At 51.3% G+C, this 24,849-nt stretch overlaps 1 protein-coding gene across 1 annotated transcript; it reads left to right on the plus strand.

Moving 5' to 3' along the window:
* Positions 1-1,440: 1,440 nt before the first annotated feature.
* Positions 1,441-24,695, plus strand: LOC105488342 (hyaluronan and proteoglycan link protein 3). Its single transcript, XM_011752292.2, has 5 exons — positions 1,441-1,590; positions 14,537-14,707; positions 20,208-20,576; positions 22,711-23,013; positions 23,734-24,695. Exons 2-5 carry the CDS (start codon positions 14,584-14,586, stop codon positions 24,018-24,020), a joined length of 1,083 nt encoding a protein of 360 aa, XP_011750594.1. The 5' UTR covers positions 1,441-1,590; positions 14,537-14,583; the 3' UTR covers positions 24,021-24,695.
* Positions 24,696-24,849: the final 154 nt, after the last annotated feature.

The following is a 24,849-nucleotide window of genomic DNA, read 5'->3' on the forward strand; positions in this document are numbered from 1 at the left end:
ATTGACTTTTTTCTGCCCCACTGCAAGGCAGAGGGTGAGTGTTCAGATTCCATCTGCTGGCTATCCCTACCCCTGGCTGGCATGTTCAACTCGACTTCCTGTAACAAAATGTGCTCTCCCTGCTGTCCATCCTCTCCCCTGTCCGGAACCTGCAGAGGAACCTACCTTGGCTCCCCTTTGCCTATCAAGTCTGGCATTCCTTTTAGGTGCCGTTTACCTGTTGATCACAGTTCTTTGTGCTCCAATTTGCCCCTGGCTATGTGTAACACACACATATGCGCACGCACGCGCGCGCGCGCGCACATACACACACACACACACACACACACACACACACACACGGGCCAACTTGAGCTGTGTTTAGGAAGAGGCTCTGGGCTCTGTGACCCTGTGACCCTTCGACCCTTCCCCCAGCCAAAGCTGAAGGACCTCAGTCTTTTCTGCTGAGGAAACATCGGGCTGTCCAGGCCAGGGCCCCCATTGGTCTGGACAGGAAAGAAAACACCCTGTCCAAACAGAGGCATCCTGAGTGGCTGCCTGGATGGCTGTGCTGATTAGCAGGATTCCGAAGGGAGGTCCACCTCTGTTGGAGGACCACTCAGAAGCCTGATTGCCCCTGTAGGCTGCAGAGGCATCCCACCCTGTGTCTCCCCTCCCAGCCAGGGCCACTCATTCAAGCCCCATGTCCTGGGGATAGCACCTGCTATGTGCCTGACAGTGAGTTAGGAATTTGGCCAGCGTTTCATGATGGCCAAACTCAGGGGCAGGAGGATGTCAGCACCCCCTTGCTTTTTTTTTTTTTTTTTTTTTTTTTTTTTTTGAGACAGAGTTTAACTCTTGTTGCCCAGGCTGGAGCACAATGGCATGAACTTGGCTTACTGCAACCTCTCCCTCCTGGGTTCAAGCAATTCTCCTGCCTAAGCCTCCCAAGTAGCTGGGATTACAGGCATGCTCCACCACGCCCAGCTAATTTTGTATTTTTAGTAGAGATGCGGTTTCACCATGTTGCCCAGGCTGGTCTTGAACTCCTGACCTCAGGTGATCCACCCGCCTCCGCTTCCCAAAGTGCTGGGGTTACAGGCATGAGTCATTCACTGCACTCGGCCTCACCCCCTTGCTTTCTATTGGGTAAAGAAAGTAATACAGAAGTCTCACCCCTTCCACAACCAAAGGTGGGGAGCAGCATGAGCCCTTAGCAGAATGCTGGACAGGGGCTTCCCCTGCTTACTCCCACTGTTTTTGGTATACCAGGCTTTCTCAGGGGATCCCCCCTCCCCAGACTCTCCTATTCCACCCCTACTCTCCTTTCCCAAGACGTGAGGGCCTCAATTCTTGCACACTCCCTTTGCGGTGGTTCCCAGCAAGTCTGGAGACCGCTCAAGTCTGCAGTAACTCCTCCCTTCGGGCCCAGCCCTTGGGAGGGAAAGGTGCGCGTGTTCCTTTAAGGGGCTGGTCTGGCGGGAGCGCGGGGGTTTTTCTGCTGCCGCTTCCTTTCTAGCCTTTTAAGTTCCCCGAAATCCGACTGCCGCCTTGGACCGGGGCAGCTCGCGGCCCCGAGAGCTCTAGCAGTCGAGGAGCTGCCTGGGGACGGTACGTGGCTCAGGGGTCGCTGAGCTTCTGGGGCTGCGTGCGGGCCGGGTTCCTCCCTCCCCGCTTTGGGTGCCCTGCGGGTTCCCACACCTCCCGGGCAGGGTCGGGGGAAGGGGCAGGAGGCGTGGGCCGGGCACTGCGGAGGCCCGGGCTGAGATGGGCTGTGATCCCGGGCGAGGGGCGCCCGGGGCACAAGTGGGGAGGGAGCCATGCGGGGGCGCAGGCAGACTCACGCCGGACCCTCGTGCCCACCGTGAGGGAGCAGAGCCCGAGCGGTCTGGACCCCCTGGCCTCCGAGACCACCGTCCGCCTCCAGCCCCCTTCCTGCCAGGGGCCGCTTGGCTTTCTCCCCTGTCGTCTGTCCAGGGTCGGCTGCCTCCAGCGCCGTCCGCGGCGCCCCAGGCCCTGCCCCTGGGTATCTGTTGGATGCTCCGGGGGCCCCGGGAGCCCTGGGAGGGGCTGGGGGCAACCTGCGAGGCGGCTGGCGGATCTGAGTCTCTGGACCGCGGCTGGCCGGCTCTGGGCGCCCTGGGGCAAACGTAACGGATGCCTATGGGTTCCAGACTTCGCTCACCGGGGTTCCTGCCCCAGGGACAGCGAGGCCAGAAGGGTAGGGAGGGTGGAGGGCAGAGCCCTGGGTGGGAGATGGCGACCCTCAGGGAGGAACGTAGGCTCGTGCGCAGCCAGGATGGAAACAGCACGGCACTTGGACCCAGTCCTGCCACCAGCTCGCTGGGTGGCCACAGGCAGCCTGTGAACCTATTCCGACCTCGGTGTCCAGCGCTGACCCGCGGGAGTGCCTGTCCTCCCTGCAGCAGGGGGCGGCGATTGAGAGAGGCCCTGGCTTCTCTCCCGCGACGCCACCTGGGCCAACGGGTTGGGAATGCTGGTAGGAAACACCTCCGGCTTTCATTCTCCTGGGGGCTGCAGGTTTCAAAGGCGCGGATCAAGCCTTATGCAAACAGGGACAAGGATGTCAAATTTCACACTGGGAGCAGCGCTCGTGCAGACCTTGCGGGCGATGCTGCCCCCTTCTGGTACCTGGGGGACTTGTACTCACGGACGGCCCAGTGCGGACATGCCCCTGGCAGGGAGGTGCCACCCACCCTCCCTCCAAGCCCGGGCTTACTGTTCTTGGTGGAGGGGTCCCTAGGCTAGAGGCGCCTGGGAAAAGCAACGGGCTGGCCATCAGGAAACCTGAATTTTCTCTAAGTTCGAGATATTTGACAAAGATAATGCCTTCGGTAGTTCACTGACCTTCACACTCTTGGCCTCAGTTTCCTCAACTGTGAAGAGGAGGCAGTGGTGACCACTTTGTCTCATAGGCAGTGAGAGAGGAGAAAGAGCCACTGAGATGGTGTAAGCCTTCACTGTGTGAACTGCTCACAAGTGTAGTAATAGGTCATATTTTCCCAGTGCTTGCTCCTTATCCTCAAGCATGAAGCAGTATTTTCAGTGCTCTGCAGCTATTCTCTCCCTTAATCTTCACGAAAGTGTTTTCTGGTTGGTATTGTCGTGACCCCTCCCCACTTTTTTTTGAGATGGAGTTTTGCTCTTGTTGCCCAGGCTGGAGTGCAATGGCTCAATCTCTGCTCACTGCAAACTCCGCCTCCTGGGTTCAAGCGATTCTCCTGCCTCAGCCTCCCGAGTAGCTGGGACTACAAGCGCCCACCACCACGCTCGGCTAATTTTTGTGTTTTTAGTAGAGATGGGGTTTCACGTGTTGGCCAGGCTAGTCTTGAACTCTTGACCTCAAGTGATCCACCCACCTCGGCCTCCCAAAGTGCAGGGATTACAGGCGTGATCCACTGTGCCTGGCTTGTGACCCCCATTTTAAAGATGAAGAAACTGAGGCTCAGAGAGGTGCAGCGACTTGTCCAATGACAGGGTTAGTAAGTGGGTGGAGCCAGAACTGAATGCAGGCAGCCAATCTGCTTCTAGAGCCTGAAGTCTTTGCCGTATTCATTTGTTGAGCACCTGCTACATGCCAGCGACTGCTATCATACATCTTACATCATCTATAATTGTCACCACACAGCCCATTATGTTCCTTTTTTTTTTTTTTTTTTTTTTTTGAGATGGAGTCTTACTCTGTCAGCCAGGCTGGAGTGCAGTGGTGTGGTCTCAGCTCACTGCAACTTCCAACTTCCGCCTCCGGGGTTCGAACAATTCTCCTGCCTTAGCCACCCCAGTAGCTGGGATTACAGGCATCTGCCACCACACCCAGCTGAGTTTTGTATTTTTAGTAGAGACAGGGGTTTCACTGTGTTGGCCAGGCCACTCTTGACCTCCTGACCTCAGGTGATCCACCCCCTCAGCTTCCCAAAATGCTCTAGGATTACAGGTGTGAGCCACCGTGCCCGGCCTTAAGTTCCTTTTTTTACAGATGAGGAAATAGAGGCACAGAGAGGTGAACTTGCCTGAAGTCACTCAGCAGGATGCAGTGTGTCCAGCTTCAATACCGAGCCCAGGTCTGAGTGCCCAGACAGGACTCCAGAAGATTTGGGGAGCTGTTCACTGCCAAGGTGACTGGGCTGGACTTGGTCTTGGGCCTTCCAGTTGGTGGCACCTCTGTGGTGGTCCTGAGGAGCTGGTGGCTGGATAGCCATGGTAGGGGAGCGGAGGTTGTCCATCCCTCCCCTCAGTGGTAGTGGTCAGGGATGGTCAGAGATGGACCTGGGGCAAGGCAGCAACCAAGTGGCCATTGCCACTCCCGACTCCCACCCAGGACTCTGTCCCGTGCACTGACCTTAGCATTCAAGGCTGTGCTTGTCCTCAGCCCCTGAGTTCCCCTTTAGTCTTCTCTGGAGAGAGGAAATTTTCTGTTCAGAGAGGTCAAATGACTTTCCTAGGGTCACCCAGCTAGCAGGTGGCAGAGCTAAGACCCAAACTCAATGAGTTTAACTTGAAACCTTGGGCGTGTGTGCTGCTTGTCTCTCAGAGAGGACTGGAAAATGGCCAGCTTCCTCCTGGCCTGTCGTTCTTGGGCACACGGCTGATCTTTTCTTAAAATTCCTTTTGTTTTTCTTTTCTTTTTTTTTTTGAGATGCAGTTTCACTCTGTCGCCCAGGCTGGAGTGCAATGGCATGATGTCGGCTCACTACAACCTCCGCCTCCCAGGTTCAAGCAATTCTCCTGCCTCAGCCTCCAGAGTAGCTGGGATTCCAGGCACCCGCCACCACACCCAGCTATTTTTTGTATTTTTAGTAGAGACAGGGTTTCGCCATGTTGGCCAGGCTGGTCTCAAGCTCCTGACCTCAGGTGATCTACCTTCCTTGGCCTCCAAAGTGCTGGGATAACAGGCGTAAGCCACTGCACCTGGCCAATTCCTTTTAATTTTCTTGACATCCCCTCAATGTGAGATTACATTACTGCTGAGTTAGCATCCAACAAAGAGAGGTGTTGACCAGATCATAACCCTCCACTTGAAGTGATAAACCAGAGAGCAAGCAAAGCTGGGTGCCCCATAGGCGAGAGGCCAGAAGTGATGGAGATAACCCAGGTTCCTTTTAGCTTGGAAAGGAGGAGCCAGGAGGGGGACATGCAGTTGATTGGCAGTCAGAAAACATCCAGAATGATCCTTTGAGAGTGTAAAGCAGATTCATGCCACTCCTCTGCTGAGACTCTGCAATGTCTTTCTTTCTTAGAATAAATAAATGCCAAGGCACTACATCATGGGGCCTCTGGCCATGACTTAGACGTCATGTCCTGCCACCCTCCCTCTTGTCCCTCGGGCTCTAGTCCTACTGACCTCTGAGCCATTCCTGCCACAGGCCTTTGCATTTGCTGTTCCCTCTCCCTGGAATGCCCATTCTCCCAGGATTTTCCAGGTTTGCGTCTTCATTGTATATCCGGGGCCCTCCTGACCCTCCCTGTCCAAAAGGTACCCTTTCTCCTACATCCTCTTTTCTCTATCACCTGCATCACTCTCACATTACATATATCACACATTGTGGGTTTGTTTTTTTCTCTTTTGTTTGTTTACCCTCCAGAGGTGATGGCCTACTGTGAACTTTCCCTTTGTTCCTGGGTATAATCCCCGACTTTTAGCATCGCACCAATTTAGATGGGCCATATCTTCCTGCACTCCTTGCAGGACTAAGGAGGTTCCCAAACATTGTGGAGTTAACAGTACCAAGGTTGGCAGGGTGTTCCAGGGTCTGGGGGTGATAGAATTGGGGTTGAGAATTTCTATGGGGTTCGGGGCAAGCAAATTGATGCTGAAGCAATGACCATCAAGCTATGGGATCCCCTCAGTGGAGGTCCAAGATGTAGAATGTGTTCTAAAGCTTCTGAGTCCCAAAGGTCCTCAGCCAGTTGAATAGATCGAATAGGAGAAGGGAGGTCAAAATACCTAAAAGACATTATCTTTTGATTTTATGGGCTAACTCCATAGGAGAATTTAGCATAAGAAAAGAGGGTTTAAGTCACTGGAAATGTGTGTGAGTCACCCTGGAAGAGCTGCCACTGCCAATTGCATCACATGGAGGGATTGGGGACTGTAACCAGAAAAGATGGAAAAGAGCCCTTTCCGCTTCCACGCAGGCAGCTGCCCCCATTCACTCCTTGGCCTTCAGGTAACACCAGAGAGTGGCCCTGGCCAGTTGGCTTCTGTTCCTAAGGACCTACTAGGAAATGGCCACTCCAAGATTGAAAAAGAAAAAAAGGAAAAGGACTCAGGTCCCTCACCCCAACTGGGCGGTGGTGACCAGGCACTTCCACAGGGAAACCTTTCAATTTCACCAGAGAGTGACCCCGGCCAGAAACCTACAGCTGCCTCTGTGCATAGGCACTGTCCACTGACAGTCCTGAATTGGAAAGGGAAAAAGAGAGAGAGAGAGATTGAAAAAAAACAAAAACAAAAACAAAACAGGGTTGCCTTGTATGGAGCAGAGAGGAAAAGGGAAAAAGAGAGAACATAAATGCCAAACTTTGGGCTTACCTCCTGGCTGGCTCGTCAACATATGTTCCCAGTGGAGGGTCTTGACTACAAGTCATCCAGGCTCTTGGTGTTTTGAACAAAGAACTGGACAAAACGTACAAACAAAGCAACAAAAGAATGAAGCAACAGAAGCACAGATTTACTGAAACGAAAGTACACCCCGCAGAGTGGGAATGGGCCCCACCATGCAGCTCAAGAGCCTGCGCATTGTGCTTATTGTCTTCCGTTAGAATGTAAACTCCATGAGGACGTCTCTTTTGCCTAGAATGGTGGCTGGCACACGATAGATGCATGATAAATACGTGTTGAATGAATGAGACCAAGTCCCAGCTCCTTTATCTACCTGGGTAACCTTAGGCAAGCATCTTAGCATTTCGGAACCTCAGTTTCCTTGTCTGTACAATGGGGATAATAATTCTGACACTGGGAGGCCCACAGAGACTCGTGTCCATGGAAGCGCACTGACAAGTAGAAGGCAGTCTTTAAATATGACAGATTGGGCTGGGCATAGTGGCTCACACCTGTAATCCCAGCACTTTGGGAGACTAAGACATGTGACTCACCCGAGGTCAGGAGTTCGAGACCAGCCTGGCCAACATGGCGAAACCCCATCTCTACTAAAAAAAAAAAAAAAAAAAAAAAAAAAAAAAATTAGCTGGGCGTGGTGGTGGGCACCTGTAATCCCAGCTACCCAGGAGGCTGAGGCAGGAGAATCACTTGCATCTGGGAGACTGAGGTTGCAGTGAGCTGAGATAACACCACTGCCCTCCAGCCTGGGTGACTGAGAGTCCATCTCAAAAAAATATGTATTTAAATAAATAAATAAATAAATAAATAAAAATTTATGACAGACTGTTATGGGATTGGCTGACAAGGATTGAACAGAGTTCTGCCTGTCCCACCTCCTGGCCCTGTGATCTTTGGATAGTTGCTTCATGTCTCTGTGGCTCTATTCACTTGCGGATTAAATGGGGAGAAAAAAATTATCCTTGCCAACCATGGGGAGCTCTTAGGAGGATCATGGGAGCTGCTGGATGTAGAAGCCCTTTAAAACCCAGGGAGCAAGTGTGGTGCCAGGCTGAAGGTTGTGAGGGTGTGCTGGGGTTTCTGAGGCTGGGAAGGGGTGCCTCAGAGGCTCAAGTGCTGAGCTCACCAGAGGACAGCAAAAGGTGCTACAGCGTGTTCTGCCTCCGTGCATGTTTCTGAACCGAGACTCATCTCATCCATGATTGGTGAGAATGGTGGAGGAACAATGTCAGTATAACATGGAATTGCGTTGGTTCTCATCCATGATTGGTGAGAATGATGGAGGAACAATGTCAGTTTAACACGGAATTGCATTGGTTCAGTAGTGATTTTTCCCAACCCGTGAATGTCTGGAGATTTTTCGTAATTAAATATGAAGCCTTAGCAATGTGTGAGTTCCTTAACATAAATACTGACAGTCTTGCAGAAAGTGCCATTCTTTAGTATGCATCCAGAAGTCTCTCGCCATCCTAACTCTTTTTTTGTTTGTTTATTTGTTTATTTTGAGACAGAGTCTTGCTCTGTCACTCAGGCTAGAAGTGCAGTGGCGCAATCTCAGCTCACTGCAACCTCCACCTCCCCTGTTCAAGCCATTCTCCTGCCTCAGCTTCCTGAGTAGCTGGGATTACAGGTGCCTGCCACCATGCCCAGCTAATTTTTGTATTTTTAGTAGAGGCAGGGTTTCGCCATGTTGGCCAAGCTGTTCTTGAACTCCTGACTTCAGGTGATCCACCCGCTTCGGCCTCCTAAAGTGCTGGGATTATAGGCATGAGCCACCACACCCAGCCGCAATCCTAATTCTTGCTGTTCACGCTCCAAACTCAGGAACCAAATAGATTTGGATAACACAGCATCCCTTCCTACCCCACATTTCCAAAATCTCAATATCCAAACTCTCACCATCCCAACCTAAGGATGCAGTAGCTATGGTGAAGGAGGAATGCTTGCATGGTTGGCTTAGCTGCTTAACAGAACTAAAAGTTTACTGATAAAACTAGGAATATGATGAAGAAATTGCAAAAAGATATCCCTATGTTAAAAAAAAAGGAAGAAGATGACTTCACCTTGGGTCAGACTTTGAATTTTGGTAAATCTGGTTTCCATAAAAACCAAAGCCTCTGAGGACTTACATCTCGAAGGAGGAAGCACTTGTCCCAGTGGTGAAAGCTGCAAGGGGCTGATGGAGGCATCAGTGGGGTGCAGATGTCAGTGGAGTGTTAACGGTGCTAGTTTTTTTTTTAAAATTCAGATTGTTCTTATTTTGTTAGCTCTCTGATTACAAAGTTACATGTTTTGAGCAGTCTGTCCTGACTTTATTTCCCTGTAACTTTATTTTTTAATGCATGATTTTGCAAAAATGCACTTTTTTTTTCCCCCCAGAGCTACTGATGTCACTTAGTGGCAGAAACCCCTGCATTTGTTTACCCTTAGGAAGCCCTTTCTCACTGGGGAGCATTTGTGCTAGATGAGCTGCTGTAAGAGGCTGGAAACATTATAAGCAGCAGCTGGGATCCCCTCTGCTCAAGGAGACTCTAGGTGCGCAGGGACAGCGGGGAGCCCGGGACATCAAGCTAAACATCAAGTCTAGGCCCTACTTCCCTCCTGGTTCCAGGTGTGGAGCCTGAAGAAAGGGAGAGGAAATGAACTCTTACAAGGGTTTGCTTTGGGCTGCTGGGCTGTGTGTGCCACACAATCACCTCCCTGAATTTGGCATTGTGGTTCCAGGCTTTGGGGCTGGAGTGGGTTCGAATCCTAGCTCTGCCACTTCCTAGCTGGATGACCTTGGGCGTATGACTTAGTCTCTCTGCGCCTTGGTTTTTCCATCTGCAAAATGGGAACACTTATAAGCCCACATCTCGGGGTAGTGGTAAGGATTAAATGAGAGAGACCAGGTATAGTGGCTCATACCTGTAATACCAGCACTTTGGGAGGTGGAGGCGGGCAGAACGATTAAGCCCAGGAGTTCGAGACCAGCCAGGGCAACATGGTGAAATCCCATCTCTACTAGAAACACAAAGAATTAGCTGGGTGTGGTGGCGCACACCTGTAATCCCAGCTACATGGGAGACTGAGGCAGGAGAATCATTTGAACGCAGGAGGTGGAGGTTGCAGTGAGCCGAGATCGCACCACTGCACTCCATCCTGGGCAACAGAGTGAGACTTGGCCTCAAAACAAAAACAAAGATAAAATAAATGAGAGAGTAAGTGCTCAGCTGTTAATACTTTTATGCTGATCATAGTAATGCTGTGGCGTGTGTATTTGTTAGGACAAGTGAGGTTAAGCTATGTTGACAAAGAGTTGCAGGCCGGGCGTGGTGGCTCACGCCTGTAATCCCAGCACTTTGGGAGACTGAGGTGGGCAGATCACCTGAGGTCAGGAGTTTAAGACCAGCTTGGCCAACATGGCGAAACCCATTTCTACTAAAAAAAAATTACAAAAATTAGCCAGGTGTGGTGGCAGGTGCCTGTAATCCCAGCTACTCAGGAGGCTGAGGCAGGGAGAATTGCTTGAATCTGGGAGCGGAGGTTGCAGTGAGCCAAGATTGTGCCATTGTACTCCAGCCTGGGTGACAGAGTGAGACTTTGTCTCAAAAAAAATAAAAAAATAAAAAAAAATAAAGGACGCAAAAAGTGGTGGCTTAAATACGATAGGACTCTGTTTCTCTCTCATGGGACAGTGCAAGTGGAGGAGGTCCAGGACTGATGGGCAGCTCTGCCATTTAATCTGTGGTTTCCATCTCTGACTCTTAGCTGGCTACTGTGGTTTCCAGAAGGTTGAGGGAAAGAATACCAGGGAAAGGCATCTGTAATTGTTTTAACTGCCAGACCCGGATGTGGCACATGTTATTTCTGCTTGCTGCCATTGACCAGAACTGAGTCACATAGCTCTCCTAGCTGCCAGAGAGGCTGGAAATGCAGTCTTCAGCTGAGCGGCCATACACCCATCTATACCTGTTACTTTAGGAGAAAACTAGAATGCACTGGTGAGAAATATACCAGGGTGAGTTTTATGATCTCCATTTTGTAACCGAGGAAACTTGCCCAGAATCTCGCAGTGAATAAGTAGTAGAGGTGGGATTTGAACTCCGATCTTCCAGTTCCCAAACTCTGTACCAGGCTGCCCCATTGTGCTTAGGCCTCCCAGTTCTCTATCGCCAAGGGGCCTTACAGGTGTCAACAGGGGAATGAATTCCTCTTGGACAAGAAGCGGGGCCTCAGAGTTGTTGGTGTCCTGGCTGCAGTGCACGGCATAGATGGCACGTCTGGGCCTCGGGATTTCTGTGAAGATGTCTAAGAGAATGGTGGATTCTGCCTCTCAACTTTCTTTACATCCATTCTCTCCAGCAAACGCTCCTGACTGTTCTGGAAACAAGAATGTTTACTTCACAATCCCATCACTCTAACAAGCCAATGCTTTGCCTGTCTGCCTGCCTGCCTGCCTGTCTGCCTTCCTGCCTGCCTGCCTTCCTTCCTTCCTTCCTTCCTTCCTTCCTTCCTTCCTTCCTTCCTTCCTTCCTTCCTTCCTTCCTTCCTTCCTTCCTTCCTCCCTCCCTCCCTCCCTCCCTCCTTCCCTCCCTTCCTTCTTTCCTTCCTTCTCTTCTCCCTTCCGTCCTCCCTTCCTCCCTTCCTCTTTCTTTTAAGTGTTTCCTCATCTTCTGGGTCCTGTACACAGGCATTCACAAGACCACATGGTTGCAATCATAGCAGAGGCAATTGTATGTTCTGCTTTGTCTATTTTAACTCACACCCTAAGCATTCTTCCACGTTGCTACATGATAATCATAGTTATGTTTGCAGCTGCCTGCTGTCTTGCTGCCCCCAGGTCCACCTTCCACTCAGTCCCTGCAGGGAAGTATCTTAACATGTGAGTCTGATCCTGTGACTTCTCTGCTTAAAGCCATCACTGGCCCCCAGGACAAAGGATAGGCTTCTGGCCAGGTGTGGTGGCTCATGCCTATAATCCCAGCACTTTGGGAGGCCGAGGTGGGTGGATCACTTGAGGCTAGGAGTTTGAGACCAGCCTGGCCAACATGGCGAAACCCCATTTCTACAAAAAATATAAAAATTAGTGGGGCGTGTTGGTGCGTACTTGTAATCCCAGCTACTCGGGAGGCTGAGGCACGAGAATCATTTGAACCCAGGAGACGGAGGTTGCAGTGAGCTGAGATCTTGCCACTGCACTCCAGCTTGGACGACAGAGTGCGATTCTATTTTAAAAAAAAAAAAGAGGATATGCTTCTGGGCCTGACACCCAAGGCGTCCAGACACTGGCCCTGGTGACCCCCTTACCTCCTCTCCCCCATGGCAGCCAGGGTATTTGCAGGAAGCGGAATCCAGCCCAGATGATTCCAATGAAGAAACTTTAATGGAGGAATGACTTCTAGAGAGCAGGGTGAAGGGACTCAACAAGGAAGCTGGGGACTCAGAGACCAGCAGCAGCAGACACTGTGTGGCAGAGGCCCTGGGGTGGCAAGGGAGCCGGGAAGCAATGCCCGGTCTTCCTTCTCTTCCCTCTCTGCCATCTTCTCTGAGTGCCTCCCATTGGCTCTATCCCACTAGAAGCCAGAGGGCCGGGGAACCGAGACAAGTGACCCACAGGGACCAATACATGTCAGAGAAGGACAGACGATGGATCTGGTGGGTGTGTGGGACAAATGAAGGAACCCCCCAGCACCCCCAGGATCGGGACTCTTGCTGGCATCTGCACCTTTGTAGTGGCAGTGCCCTACTGGATAAACCTGTCAGTTCTTCACCTGGCAAACTCCTGTACCTTCAGTCTCATTTGGACATTCCTGTTTCTGTACCTCCATCTTGGTACTTACCACACAGCAATCGAGACTGCCTGCCCACGACTCTGCCCCCTCCCTGGACCAAGCTCCTTCAAGGAGTGACCCCATCTTTTAATTGTTCAGAGTGTGCAGTAAATGGTAGGTGAGCGGGGCTAGGGTGACATGAGTGAGGCAGTAGCCCTCAGTGTGAGGTTTAAGCCGGGGAGGAAGGGGGTTTGCTAAAAATCTTAGTAGTCAAGACATAATATTTTAATGCAATATTTAAAAAAATCAAATCATCAAACTACAGCCCATGGGTGGGCTACCTCTTTCATTTGAGTGCTCACCCAAACTGGAATAGCTCCCAAGACCTCTAGCATGGTGTTCAAAAATTATTTTTGAGTTGGGCTCAGTGGCTCACGCCTGTAATCCCAGCACTTTGGGAGGCTGAGGAGGGTGGATCACCTGAGGTCAGGAGTTCAAGATCAGCCTGGCCAACATGGCGAAACCCTGTCTCTACTAAAAATACAAAAATTAGCCGGGCATGTTAGCACGCGCCTGTAATCCCAGCTACTCAGGAGGCTGAGGCATGAGAATCACTTGAACCCAGGAGGTGGAGGTTGCAGTGAGCTGAGATTGTGTCACTGCACTCCAGCCTGGGTGACAGAGCAAGACTCTTTCTCAAAAAAAAAAAAAAAAATTATTTTTGACCTTACTCGGTGCAGTGGCTCACACCTGTAATCCCAGCACTTTAGGAGCCGAGGTGGGTGGATCTCTTGAGGCCAGGAATTTGAGAACAGCCTGGCTAACACGGTGAAACCCTGTCTCTACTAAAAAATTCAAAAAATTAGCCGGGTGTGGTGGTGGGTGCCTATAGTCCCAGCTACTCGGGGGGCTGAGGCAAGAGAATAGGGTGAACCTGGAAGGCGGAGCTTCCCCTGCACTCAAGCCTGGGCGACAGAGTGAGACACCATCTCAAAAAAAAAAAAAAATTAGCTGGGCATGGTGGCTTACACCTGTGATCCCAGGTACGTGGGAGGCTGAGGCACAAGAATCACTTGAACCCGGGAGGCAGAGGTTGCAGTGAGCTGAGATCGCACCATTGCACTCCACTCTGGCGACAGAGTGAGACCCTTTCTCAGAAAAACAAAAAACAGGCTGGGCGCAGTGGCTCACGCATGTAATCCCAGCACTTTGGGAGGCCAAGGCAGGTGCATTAGGAGATGGAGACTATCCTGGCTAAGGCAGTGAAACCCTGCCTCTACTAAAAATACAAAAAGTTAGCCGGTCGTGGTGATGGGCGCCTGTAGTCCCAGCTACTCAGGAGGCTGAGGCAGGAGAATCTCTGGAACCCAGGAGGCGGAGGTTGCAGTGAGCTGAGATCATACCACTGTACTCCAGCCTGGGCGACAGAGCAAGACTCTATCTCAAAAAAAAAAAAAAAAAAAAAAAAAAAATGCAGGACTCATCTTTGCTTAACATACCATCTATGCACCCTGATATTTTCTGTTCTAGTTTAGCTTATTTGGTGTCATTTAAAAATGCTGCTCATAACCTTTCTTTGTTTCTTTCTTTTTTTTTGAGACAGAGTTTCACTCTTGTTGCCCAGTCTGGAGTGCAATGGTGTGATGTTGGCTCACCGCAATCTCTGCCTTCTGGGTTCAAGCGATTCTCCTGTCTCAGCCTCCCAAGTAGCTGGGGATTACAGGCATGCGCCACCACACCCGGTTAATTTTGTATTTTTAGTAGAGATGGGGTTTCTCTATTGGCCAGGCTGGTCTCGAACTCCCGACCTCAGGTGATCTGCCTGCCTCAGCCTCCCAAAGTGCTAGGATTACAGGCCTGAGCCACCATGCCCGGCCTGCTCATAACCTTTCAAATTCAAACCTCTGGCTTGAAAAACATTGAGCCTGTCATATCGTCCTGCTTAATTTTCTCTGTTGTCTTTTAGCTGCCTGTTACTTCCTTCTTATAATTTGTCTCTTTGCTGATCTCCCATCTTGCCTTCGGGGTGCAGTTCCCTGAAAGCACGAACTTCATCTAGCTTGTCACTGCTGTCTTCTCAGCTCTGGGAACAGCATCTGGCACACAGGTGGCAGGTGTCCCGCAGTGAGCTGTTGAGCAAACGAGTGAATGGTGTTGGAGTAGAGGGGATGCCGGCTCTCGAAGCTGGGCTTTTCTAATTGCCTTGTTTTCCTCCCCTTCCCAGTTTGCCCTGGGGCCCCAGCCTGGCCCGGGTCACCCTGGCATGAGGAGATGGGCCTGCTGCTCCTGGTCCCATTGCTCCTGCTGCCAGGCTCCTACGGACTGCCCTTCTACAATGGCTTCTACTACTCCAACAGCGCCAACGACCAGAACCCAGGCAACGGTCATGGCAAAGGTAGGCGACATCCTCCACCTAGCTCTTTGCTCCCCTGGGTGACCTAGACCTCCTTGGCTCTTGCTGTGATCTGTGGGTTCCAGGCTGGGACAGGGACATTCCAGCAGGGCCCTTGTAGTGGACCAGCTTGCTTTGCAGACAGAGGAAGGGGTGATTTTGTTTCCCTGTGTTTGCCAGCCCCTTAAGCATGGGGCCCAATTCACTTAGGCTTTTTACTTTCCCTAAAAGTCTTGCCAGTTGTTCAGGGTCCAGCTTAAATGTGTCCTCCCCTGGTCCCCCCAGTGGAAAGGGGACTTTGGGTCAAATAGATGTGAGTTTGAATCTTTCTTTGTTTTGTTTTTGAGATAGAGTCTCACTCTGTTGCCGAGGCTGGAGTGCAACGGCGCGATCTCAGCTCACAGCAACTTCCGCCTCCCAGGTTCAAGCGATTCTCCTGTCTCAGCCTCCCAAGTAACTGGGATTACAGGCATGTGCCACCACCCCGGCTAATTTTTGTATTTTTAGTAGAGACGGGGTTTTGCCATGTTGTCCAGGCTGGTCTTGAATTCCTGACCTCAGATGATCCACCCACCTCAACCTCCCAAATTGCTGGGATTACAGGCATGAGCCACCATGCCTGGCCTGAGTTTCAGTCTTATAATTCTACCTCTTACTAGCTGTGTGGCCTTGGGCAGGGAACTTTTTAAAGTAGCAGTTATTGTGCACCCATCATGGGTTGGGCGCGCTTCTAGATATTTTGCATATGTCATCTCTTATAATCACAAAAGCCCTGACGTAGGCAAAGGTGAAAATACACTTTTTTTTTTTTTTTTTTTTTTTTTGACGGAGTCTCACTTTGTCATCCAGGCTGGAGTGCAGTGGCACAATCTTGGCTCACTGCAGCCTCTGCCTCCCAGGTTCAAGCGATTCTTCTGCCTCAGCCTCCCGAGCAGCTGGGATTACAGGCATCTGCCACCACACCCGGCTAATTTTTGTACTTTTAGTAGAGATGGGGGTTTTGCCATATTGGCCAGGCTGGTCCTGAACTCTTGACCTCAGGTGATCCACCCGCCTCAGTCTCCCAAAGTGCTGGGATTACAGGCGTGAGCCAACAAGCCCTGCCGAAAATACACATTTGTAATCACTAGTGAAGCATGGGTGCTGACCAGGCTGAATTGATGCTGCCTGCCCTCACAGCCTGAAAGTAGATTCCATTATCATCTGTTCTTGTAGATGAGCAAACTGAGGCTCAGAGAGTTAATCCAGTTGTCCAGGTCACACAGCTATTAAAAAGACAAGCTGAGGGCTGGGTGTGGTGGCTCATGCCTATAATCCCAGCACTTTGGGAAGCAGAGGTGGGCGAATCACTTGAGGTCAGGAGTTCGAGGCCAGCCTGGCCAACATACCAAAACCTCGTCTCTACTAAAAATACAAAAAATTGGCCAGGTGCAGTGGTTCATGCCTGTAATCTCAGCACTTTGGGAGGCCGAGGCGGGCGGATCATGAGATCAAGAGATTGAGACCATTCTGACCAACTTGGTGAAACCCTGTCTCTACTAAAAATACAAAAGTAGCCGGGCATGGTGGCAGATGCCTTTAATCTCAGCTACTCAGGAGGCTGAGGCAGGAGAATGGCGTGAACCCAGGAGGCAGAGGTTGCAGTGAGCTAAGATCGTGCCACTGCACTTCAGCCTGAACAACAAACTGAGACTATCTCAAAACAAAACAAAACAAAACAAAACAAAAAACCCAAAAACTTAGCCGGGTGTAGTGGTGTGCACCTGTAATCCCAACTACTTGGGAGGCTGAGGCACGAGAATTGCTTGAACCTGGGAGGAGGAGGTTGCAGTAAGCTGAGATCACGCCACTGCACTCCAGCCTGGGTGACAGAGCGAGACTCTGCCTCAACAACAACAACAACAAAAAACTTGTTCCACTTGTTTGTGGAAGGAACGAACCAGCTTGCTGGTCTCAGTAATACCCAGCACCTGCCATGAAGAGCTCACAGCCTGGTTCAGAGATGACACATGAACTTGCAAGCGCAGGGCTGGGGGTTTCTCACCTTTCCCTCTGCCTTTGAGTAGATGATTGTGCCTGCAGAGAAACGTTCCCCCTTTTTATTAGTCTCCTAGGTCAGCTCTAACAAATTAACACAAACTTGGTGACTTGAAACAACAGAAATGTATTCTCTCACTGCTTTAGGCACCAGAAATCCAACATTAGTTTCACTGTGCAGAAATCGAGGTGTGGATAGGACTGTGCCTCCTCGGGGCTCTTGGAGAGAATCTGTTCTTGCCTTGCCTCTTTCAGTTCTGATGGCTGCTGGCATTCCTTGCCTGTAGCTGCCTCACTCCAATTTCCGCCTCCATGGCTACTTGGCCTTCTCTTTTATGTGGAAATCTCCCTCTGCCTCCCTCTAACCTGACAGGTACTTGCGTATTTGCATTTAGGGCCCATCTGGAAAATTCAGGATACCCTCCCCATCTCAACATCCTTAGTTTAACCTCATCTGCAAAGTCCATTTTGCCACATAAGGTAATGTTCACAAGTTCTAGGGATTAGGATTTAGGGTATTTTGGGAGGCCATTATTTAGCCGACCACACCCTTTTCCTTCAGAATTTATTTTGTTGTACAAGCACTACTGTATTTGTTTATTTATTTATTTATTTATTTTTGAGACAGAGTCTTGCTCTGTCCCCTGGGCTGGAGTGCAGTGGCGTGATCTCGGCTCACTGCAAGCTCTGCCTTCTGGGTTCATGCCATTCTCCTGCCTCAGCCTCCCGAGTGGCTGGGACTACAGGCGTCCACCACCATGCCCAGCTAATTTTTTTCTATTTTTAGTAGAGATGGGGTTTCACTGCGTTAACCAGGATGGTCTCAATCTCCCGACCTCGTGATCTGCCCGCCTCAGCCTCCCAGAGTGCTGGGATTACAGGCGTGAGCCACCGTGCCGGGCCTACAAGCACTACTTTATTGAGATTTGTGGAATTTAAAAAACTTAAACTTCCTACCTATAGTTTCACCATACTACCAGGCCGACATTTAATTTTTCTCTCTCCCTTTTGTCCCTGAATATGCAAGCAAAGTCATACATAATCCCCCCACCCAGGGGAACCACTGCTAACTTTTTAGGTATCTCTTTCTAGCCTTTCCTTTTTTTTTTTTTTTGAGATAGGGTCTCACTCTGTCACCCAGGCTGGAGTGCAGTGGTGTGATCTCAGCTCACTGCAACCTCTGCCTCCTGGGCTCAAGAGATCCTTCCACTTTAGCCTCCTGAGTTAGCTGAGGCTACAGACGTGCACCACCGTGACCAGCTAATTTTTGTATTTTTACTAGAGATGGGACTTCACCATGTTGGCCAGGCTAGTCTCGAACTCCTGGCCTCAAGTGATCTGCCTGCCTCGGCCTCCCAAAGTGCTAGGATTACAGGCGTGAGCCACCACACCTGGCCGAGGCTTTCCTTTATGATTTAGAAAACTTTCTTCCAACAAAATCAGCTCATGTCATACATGTGATTTTGTAGTCTCCCTTATCACCTCACAGAATATAAATAATTTTCTAAGTCAAAGAATGAATGTACATCTACCAGATTATTTTACATGGCTGTATAGTATTTTATCATATGGATGTACATTTTCATTTTATTCAGGTTAAAACTTCAAAGGTAGCTTTACTCAAGAGAGTTGGGAAGAACCAAGGAAGTGACCCCTAAATGATAGCCCTGCTTCATATCTATTGGACACTTTCTGTGTGCCAGGCGTCCTGCCTTACCTAGTTTCAACCTTATCACAGCCCTCTGTAGGGACTGTAATTAACCCATTCTACAAATGAGGAAGCTGAGGCTTGAATTCCCTGGATTACACAACTGGGAAAAGGTGGAACCAAGATGCAAGCCCAGATTGCCCGACTCCAAACCTCTGTACCTACTGCCTCTGCAGAGCAGGACAGCTCTAACCTGAATGAGCCTGAGAGTCCTCTGGAGGCTGGACCCCATTCCCAGAGTCTCTGATGCACTGGGACCCAACAATGTGCATTTCTGACAAATTCCTGGTGATGCTAATGCTACTGACCCAAGGGCCACACTTGGAGGCCTCTACATATGGCAATCTGCCACCTTAAGTATAGCTCTTTTTCAGCATGATTCCTCTACAGGGAACCTCCCGTCTCCTGCTTACCCATGAGGCTGTCCCTTTGCCTCCACCTTTTTAATTAATTGAGTTGTTTTTATTTTGTTTTCAGCAACAGAGTCTTGCTGTCTCCCCCAGTCTGGAACGCAGTGGTGCGATCATGACTCACTGCAGCCTCGACCCCCTGGGCTGAAGCAATACTCCCACCTCAGCCTCCCGAGTAGCTGGGACCACAGGCCCATGCCACCGTACTCAGCTAGTTATAAATTTTTTTTTGTAGAGACAGGGTCTCGCTATGTTGCCCAGGCTGGTCTCAAACTCCTGGGCTGAAGGGATCCTCCTGTCTTGGCCTCTCAAAGTGTTGGGATTACAGGCGTGAACCACCATGCCTGGCCCCTGTCCCCCACCTTGAGTAAATCAAGCATGTCTTGAAGTCTAGACCCAAGAGAATGAATCAGTGAGGTTCCAATAGGGGCTCCCCAGTTAAAGAAGAGGCAGCTTTAGCCTATGAACTTGATTCTTTTGTTGCATGTTGAATTCTGTGTGTATTTGTAACTCGGAGCCCTGAGCATAGTCTCCTTTAGAAGTTCTACCCTTAGCTCACTAGGCTGCTCGGTATTTGGGAAGAGTTATGGCGGACAGCTGGACCAGAGAGTAAAGCTGGGGCTGTGCTGTCCTCTGGCCAGTGTGGTGGGGAAGGAAACTCTGAGGGATTCCTATCAGGGCCGCTTGTCCTGGCCATGAACCTCATGTGGGATAGCTCTTGTTGCCCGCTGCATTGGTTAGATTTTGATGCATAACAAACCACCCAAAACTTAGTGACTTGTTTAAGATGACAGCCGTTTTTTTTAGCTCATGATTCTGTGGGTCAGCATTTTGGAGTGGGCTCCATTTCTTCAGGTCTTGCAGTTGGGTCTTGCAGATGTGCCTGCCCGTGGTGGGCAGGTCAGCGGGGGGCTGGTTGCTGTAGGATGGACTCAGCTGGGGCGCTCTGTCTCTGTTTTGTGTAGTCTCTCATCCTCTAGCAGGCAAGCCTGGCCATGTGCTCATAGTGGCTGGCAAAGTCCTAAGAAAAAGAGTGGAAGCAGCAAGGCCCTCTGGGGCCTATGCTTAGAACAGACATGATGAATAGTCACTTCCAACGCATTCAGTTGGTCAAAGCAAGTGGCAAGGCCAGCACAGATTCAAGGGGGTGGGGGAATAAATGTCATCTGTTGATGGAAGGATATGCAAAGTCACACTGCAGAGCATGTGGATCCAGGGAGGGGTGGAGCATGGTGGCCATTTTTGCAATCTGAGCCTGGAGGAGCCGCGGATGAGGGGGTGAGGTGGCCCTTGCAGGGGTACGGATGTGCTGCAGCAGGTCTCATCTGCACCCTCTCTCTCCCCCAAGACCTCCTCAATGGAGTGAAGCTGGTGGTGGAGACACCCGAGGAGACCCTGTTCACCTACCAAGGGGCCAGTGTGATCCTGCCCTGCCGCTACCACTACGAGCCGGCCCTGGGCTCCCCAAGGCGCGTGCGCATCAAATGGTGGAAGCTGTCGGAGAACGGGGCCCCAGAGAAGGACGTGCTGGTGGCCATTGGGGTGAGGCACCGCTCCTTTGGGGACTACCAAGGCCGCGTGCACTTGCGGCAGGAGAAGGAGCATGATGTCTCGCTGGAGATCCAGGATCTGCGACTGGAGGACTATGGGCGTTACCGCTGTGAGGTCATTGATGGGCTGGAGGATGAAAGCGGTCTGGTAGAGCTGGAGCTGCGGGGTGAGACCCTGATGGGGACTGGGTGACACTGGGACCTGAGAGCAGAGGGGAGAGGACCAGAGAAAACATCCAGATCTCTGTGCTTTAGACATTTATAAGTACTTAATTCTCAAAACAACCCACAGGGAAGCTACGGTTATCACCCCCATTTTACAGGTGAGGAAACTGAGACACAGAGAGGTCAAGTAACTTACCTAAGGTCACACAGCTTGTAAATGACAGAGCTGGGGTCTGAACCCAAGCACCCAGCCTCTAAAATCTGTTCCCCTCTACCCGCTCTCATTCACATCCCATTCAGAGAGAGGAAAACCAGAGCTGGCCCCACAGCTTATTGGAGATAGAACTGAGATTTAAGCAAGGTTAGCGGGTAACACAAGTGAATGAGGCAGCCCAGTGTAAGATAATGGGAGTGGTGGGGACTGGGCACACTCCTGAGCCCTTGTCCTGTCCCCAGGGATCTCCCTCCCTACTCAGGCCCAGTTGATGATGCCCTGCCGGAATGCAGGCCCCACTCTGCCGAATTTTCTGGCTTGACAAGATAAGCTTATATTTTTATGTGAGATCTCCTGATTTTTATGTAAAAACCTCTTTTTAAAAACAAAAAACAAAAAACAAAACCAACCAAACAAAAACACCCCCAAAAAACAAAAAACAAAAACCCAATGCTGTCCAAACCAGCCACACCCTGCAAGCCAGATCTTGTATGTGAGGTCCGTGTTTGATCTTTAATTTGTATTTACCTTCTCTGTCTCTAGGATGGGGCTGTGTGTCCTCATCTCTCTCCCACATGTTAAGGGCAGTTTAGGCATAGAGGAAGGTGACCTGACTAGCCCCAGCCCATCCCAGCTGTGACATCTGGGTAAATGCCTCATCCCCCTTAGAACCCTGGGCCTCTCAGGTGTAAAATGGGGTATCACAATCTTTCCTCCTTTACCTCCCTCGGAGGTAATGAGGATAAAATGTACATACTTAAAATGCATTCTCCGTCTTTGCCACAAGTGTCCACATGGCTTAAATGGTGGCTCAGAGGGTCCACATTCCTCATTCCTGAACTTGGGGTGGCAGTGGAGTTGGGGAGAACCTGCAAGAGTCATTGGTCTGGGGTCTGCAGGGGCAGCCTAGAGAAACAGGGAGCCCTCACCCCATTCCTGGGGCTGCAAGGGCTAGGAATTTGGGGTGGAACCAGGCATGAAACAGTCCCCCTGCAAACACATGTGGAGGCTGCAAGCTGATTGTCAGAGCCCATGGGCTTCTCTGCCACCCAACCTGGCTTTGCCCAGGTGCCTGGCTTCCTGCCCTGATGAGATTGGAGGTTTGGGGCTCAGGCTATTCCCAGGTCCTTGGCCACAGGGAGGAGATTCCAAAGACTCTGGGTAAACAACAGCAGTCAAGTGGTATCCTTCCCAGACTCCTAGGGTCACCTCTACTCCTTAAGGTTTCATTGACTTGGTAGAGACTGCATCTCAGAAATTTAAAAACTTTTTATTAGAGTAAAATTTCAAACATGAACATATCTTTTGAGGGAAGCCTGCGGCCCCCATCAGACCCTGGCCACAAGGTGAGAAACCGCCTGCCCCAGGACCTCCCTGCCCTTGAGCCTCCTTTATGGAAAGGCCCTTCCCCACCCCTCTCCCCATGCCCTCTAGGGCCTCTCCTTCTCCTGAAAATCATCTGCCGCACGTGGAAAGTTCTTTGCAGTTTCCTAGGAAATTTCCACGTTAATAATAACATACACTATCAGGTCCCAGCTAATGAGTGGGGAGCTGGGAGTCAAACCTGGCCCCTAGAGCCCAAAGTCCGGGCTTGTCTGGAGAAGATGGCACAGCCTCACTGGGGGTCTGGCAACAGCCTTGTGGATTAGGTATCGTTTCCCTTCTATTGTTGGGGCATTAACTGACTAATTAATTACCTTAACTCATGGATGTTTTCTGAGTACTGCTGTGAATGAGCTGAGTCCCAGGAGAGAGGCAGCAATGGACAGGAGGTCAGAGGTTAGCTGAGTTTTTCTGAGGGACAGTGTATGTGTGTGTGTGTTGCAGGGAGCACATGTCCCAGTGAGGGTGGGAGGAGAGTGGGGTGTCTAGCCAGCTGGGCCCCTGGCCACCCCCAAAGCTCCTCTTTCCTCCCCCTACAGGTGTGGTCTTTCCTTACCAGTCCCCCAACGGGCGCTATCAGCTCAACTTCCATGAGGGCCAGCAGGTCTGTGCTGAGCAGGGCGCGGTGGTTGCCTCCTTTGAGCAGCTCTTCCGGGCCTGGGAGGAGGGTCTGGACTGGTGCAACGCGGGCTGGCTGCAGGACGCCACGGTGCAGTACCCCATCATGCTGCCCCGGCAGCCCTGCGGTGGCCCGGGCCTGGCACCTGGCGTGCGAAGCTACGGCCCCCGCCACCGCCGCCGGCACCGCTATGATGTATTCTGCTTCGCCACTGCCCTCAAGGGTGAGTGGAATGGCCAAGGCCAGGCCTGCGGGTTTGGTGGCCATCTAGGACCTGTGGGAGAGCAGCTTCTGGGGAGCTCTGGCCCCCTCTGCTGGCTCTGCTGGCACTGCCACCTGGAGGCCAAGAGCACTAGCCACCCTTGAAGCAGCGTCTGGTTGAGTTTCGAGTGCTTTGCTGCTGCTGCTGCTGCTGCTGCTGCTTTATGCCGATCATTGGTTTCTTCATTCACCAAATATTTACTGAGTGCCTACCATACGCTAGAGCCTAGACTAGACTCCGGGGAATCACAGACAAATAAAACACAGCCTGTCTTCACAAAGCAGCTCTTTTCACAGGAAGATGAGCAAGTAAAACCGAAACTGGTTCAGTGTCATATGCCAAGCCCTTGGAAAAGTGTCTGACACATAGTAGGTGTTCAGTAAATGACCGAATGGGCAAGAAACCCTGACTGGTCCAGCCTAGGTGGGGTGTCCACCCAGGGTGCAAATAGGGAAGGGTGGTGGGGGAGTGCAGACATGACTGGAGGGACCCGGGTTCTATGGCAGGTGGGACGGAGCTTTCTGGGAGAGGGTGAAGATTAGGAAGTGTTCTCTGCAGATGCCTGCAGTATGGTAGCTCCCTGGGCTCAGATGGGTCTTTGGGGCTGGCATCTCTGCAGGCCCCGCTGTGCTCTCTGGCTGCCCCCTGTGCTGTCTGGCACTTATGCCCCCTTTCCCCCAGGGCGGGTGTACTACCTGGAGCACCCTGAGAAGCTGACACTGACAGAGGCAAAGGAGGCCTGCCAGGAAGATGACGCCACAATCGCCAAGGTGGGACAGCTCTTTGCCGCCTGGAAGTTCCATGGCCTGGACCGCTGCGACGCTGGCTGGCTGGCAGATGGCAGCGTCCGCTACCCTGTGGTTCACCCGCATCCCAACTGTGGGCCCCCGGAGCCTGGGGTCCGAAGCTTTGGCTTCCCTGACCCACAGAGCCGCTTGTACGGTGTTTACTGCTACCGCCAGCACTAGGACGTGGGGCCCTCCCCTGCCGAATTCTCTCACTGGCTGTGTATTTATTTGAGTGGTTCGTTTTCCCTTGTGGGTTGGAGCCATTTTAACTGTTTTTATACTTCTCAATTTAAATTTTCTTTAAACACTTTTTTACTATTTTTTTTGTAAAGCAAACAGAACCCAATGCCTCCCTTTGCTCTTGGACGCCCCACTCCAGAAATCTTGCCTGCTTCCCTGGGCCATTTGCGGTTTTGTGGGCCTCTGGAGGGTTCCCCACCATCCAGGCTGGTCTCCCTCCCTTAAGGAGGTTGGTGCCCAGAGCGGGCGGTGGCCTGTCCAGAATGCCACTGGGAGTCAGGGCATGGTGGGCACAGTTCTCCCTGCCTCTCAGCCTAGGGGAAGAAGAGGGCCTCGGGGGCCTCCAGAGCTGGGCTTTGGGCCTCTCCTGCCCACCTCTACTTCTCTGTGAAGCTGCTGACCCCAGTCTGCCCACTGAAGGGCTAGGGCTGGAAGCCAGTTCTAGGCTTCCGGGTGAAATATGAGGGAAGGGAGAAATTCCCCTCTCCATTCCCCTCCCCCTCTTGGTTCCAAAGAATCTGTTTTGTTGTCATTTGTTTCTCATTGTTCCCTGTGTGGGGAGAGGCTCTCAGGTGTGTGTACTTTCTTTAGACAATAAATGGTGCTATGACCGCCTTCCGCCATCCCCAGTCCTTTTCTGTGTTTCCATCTCATTTGGTCTCAGGGCGCGCAGGCCCCTGCCTGGTGGGTGTGGTGGGGGCAGTTTTAGCCCAGGCTTCGTAGGTTGGCTGGGTCAGGTCCCTGGGGTGAACAGGGAACTCTGTGGGCT

Source organism: Macaca nemestrina, chromosome 7, assembly GCF_043159975.1.
Source record: "Macaca nemestrina isolate mMacNem1 chromosome 7, mMacNem.hap1, whole genome shotgun sequence".
Lineage (NCBI taxonomy): Eukaryota > Metazoa > Chordata > Mammalia > Primates > Cercopithecidae > Macaca > Macaca nemestrina.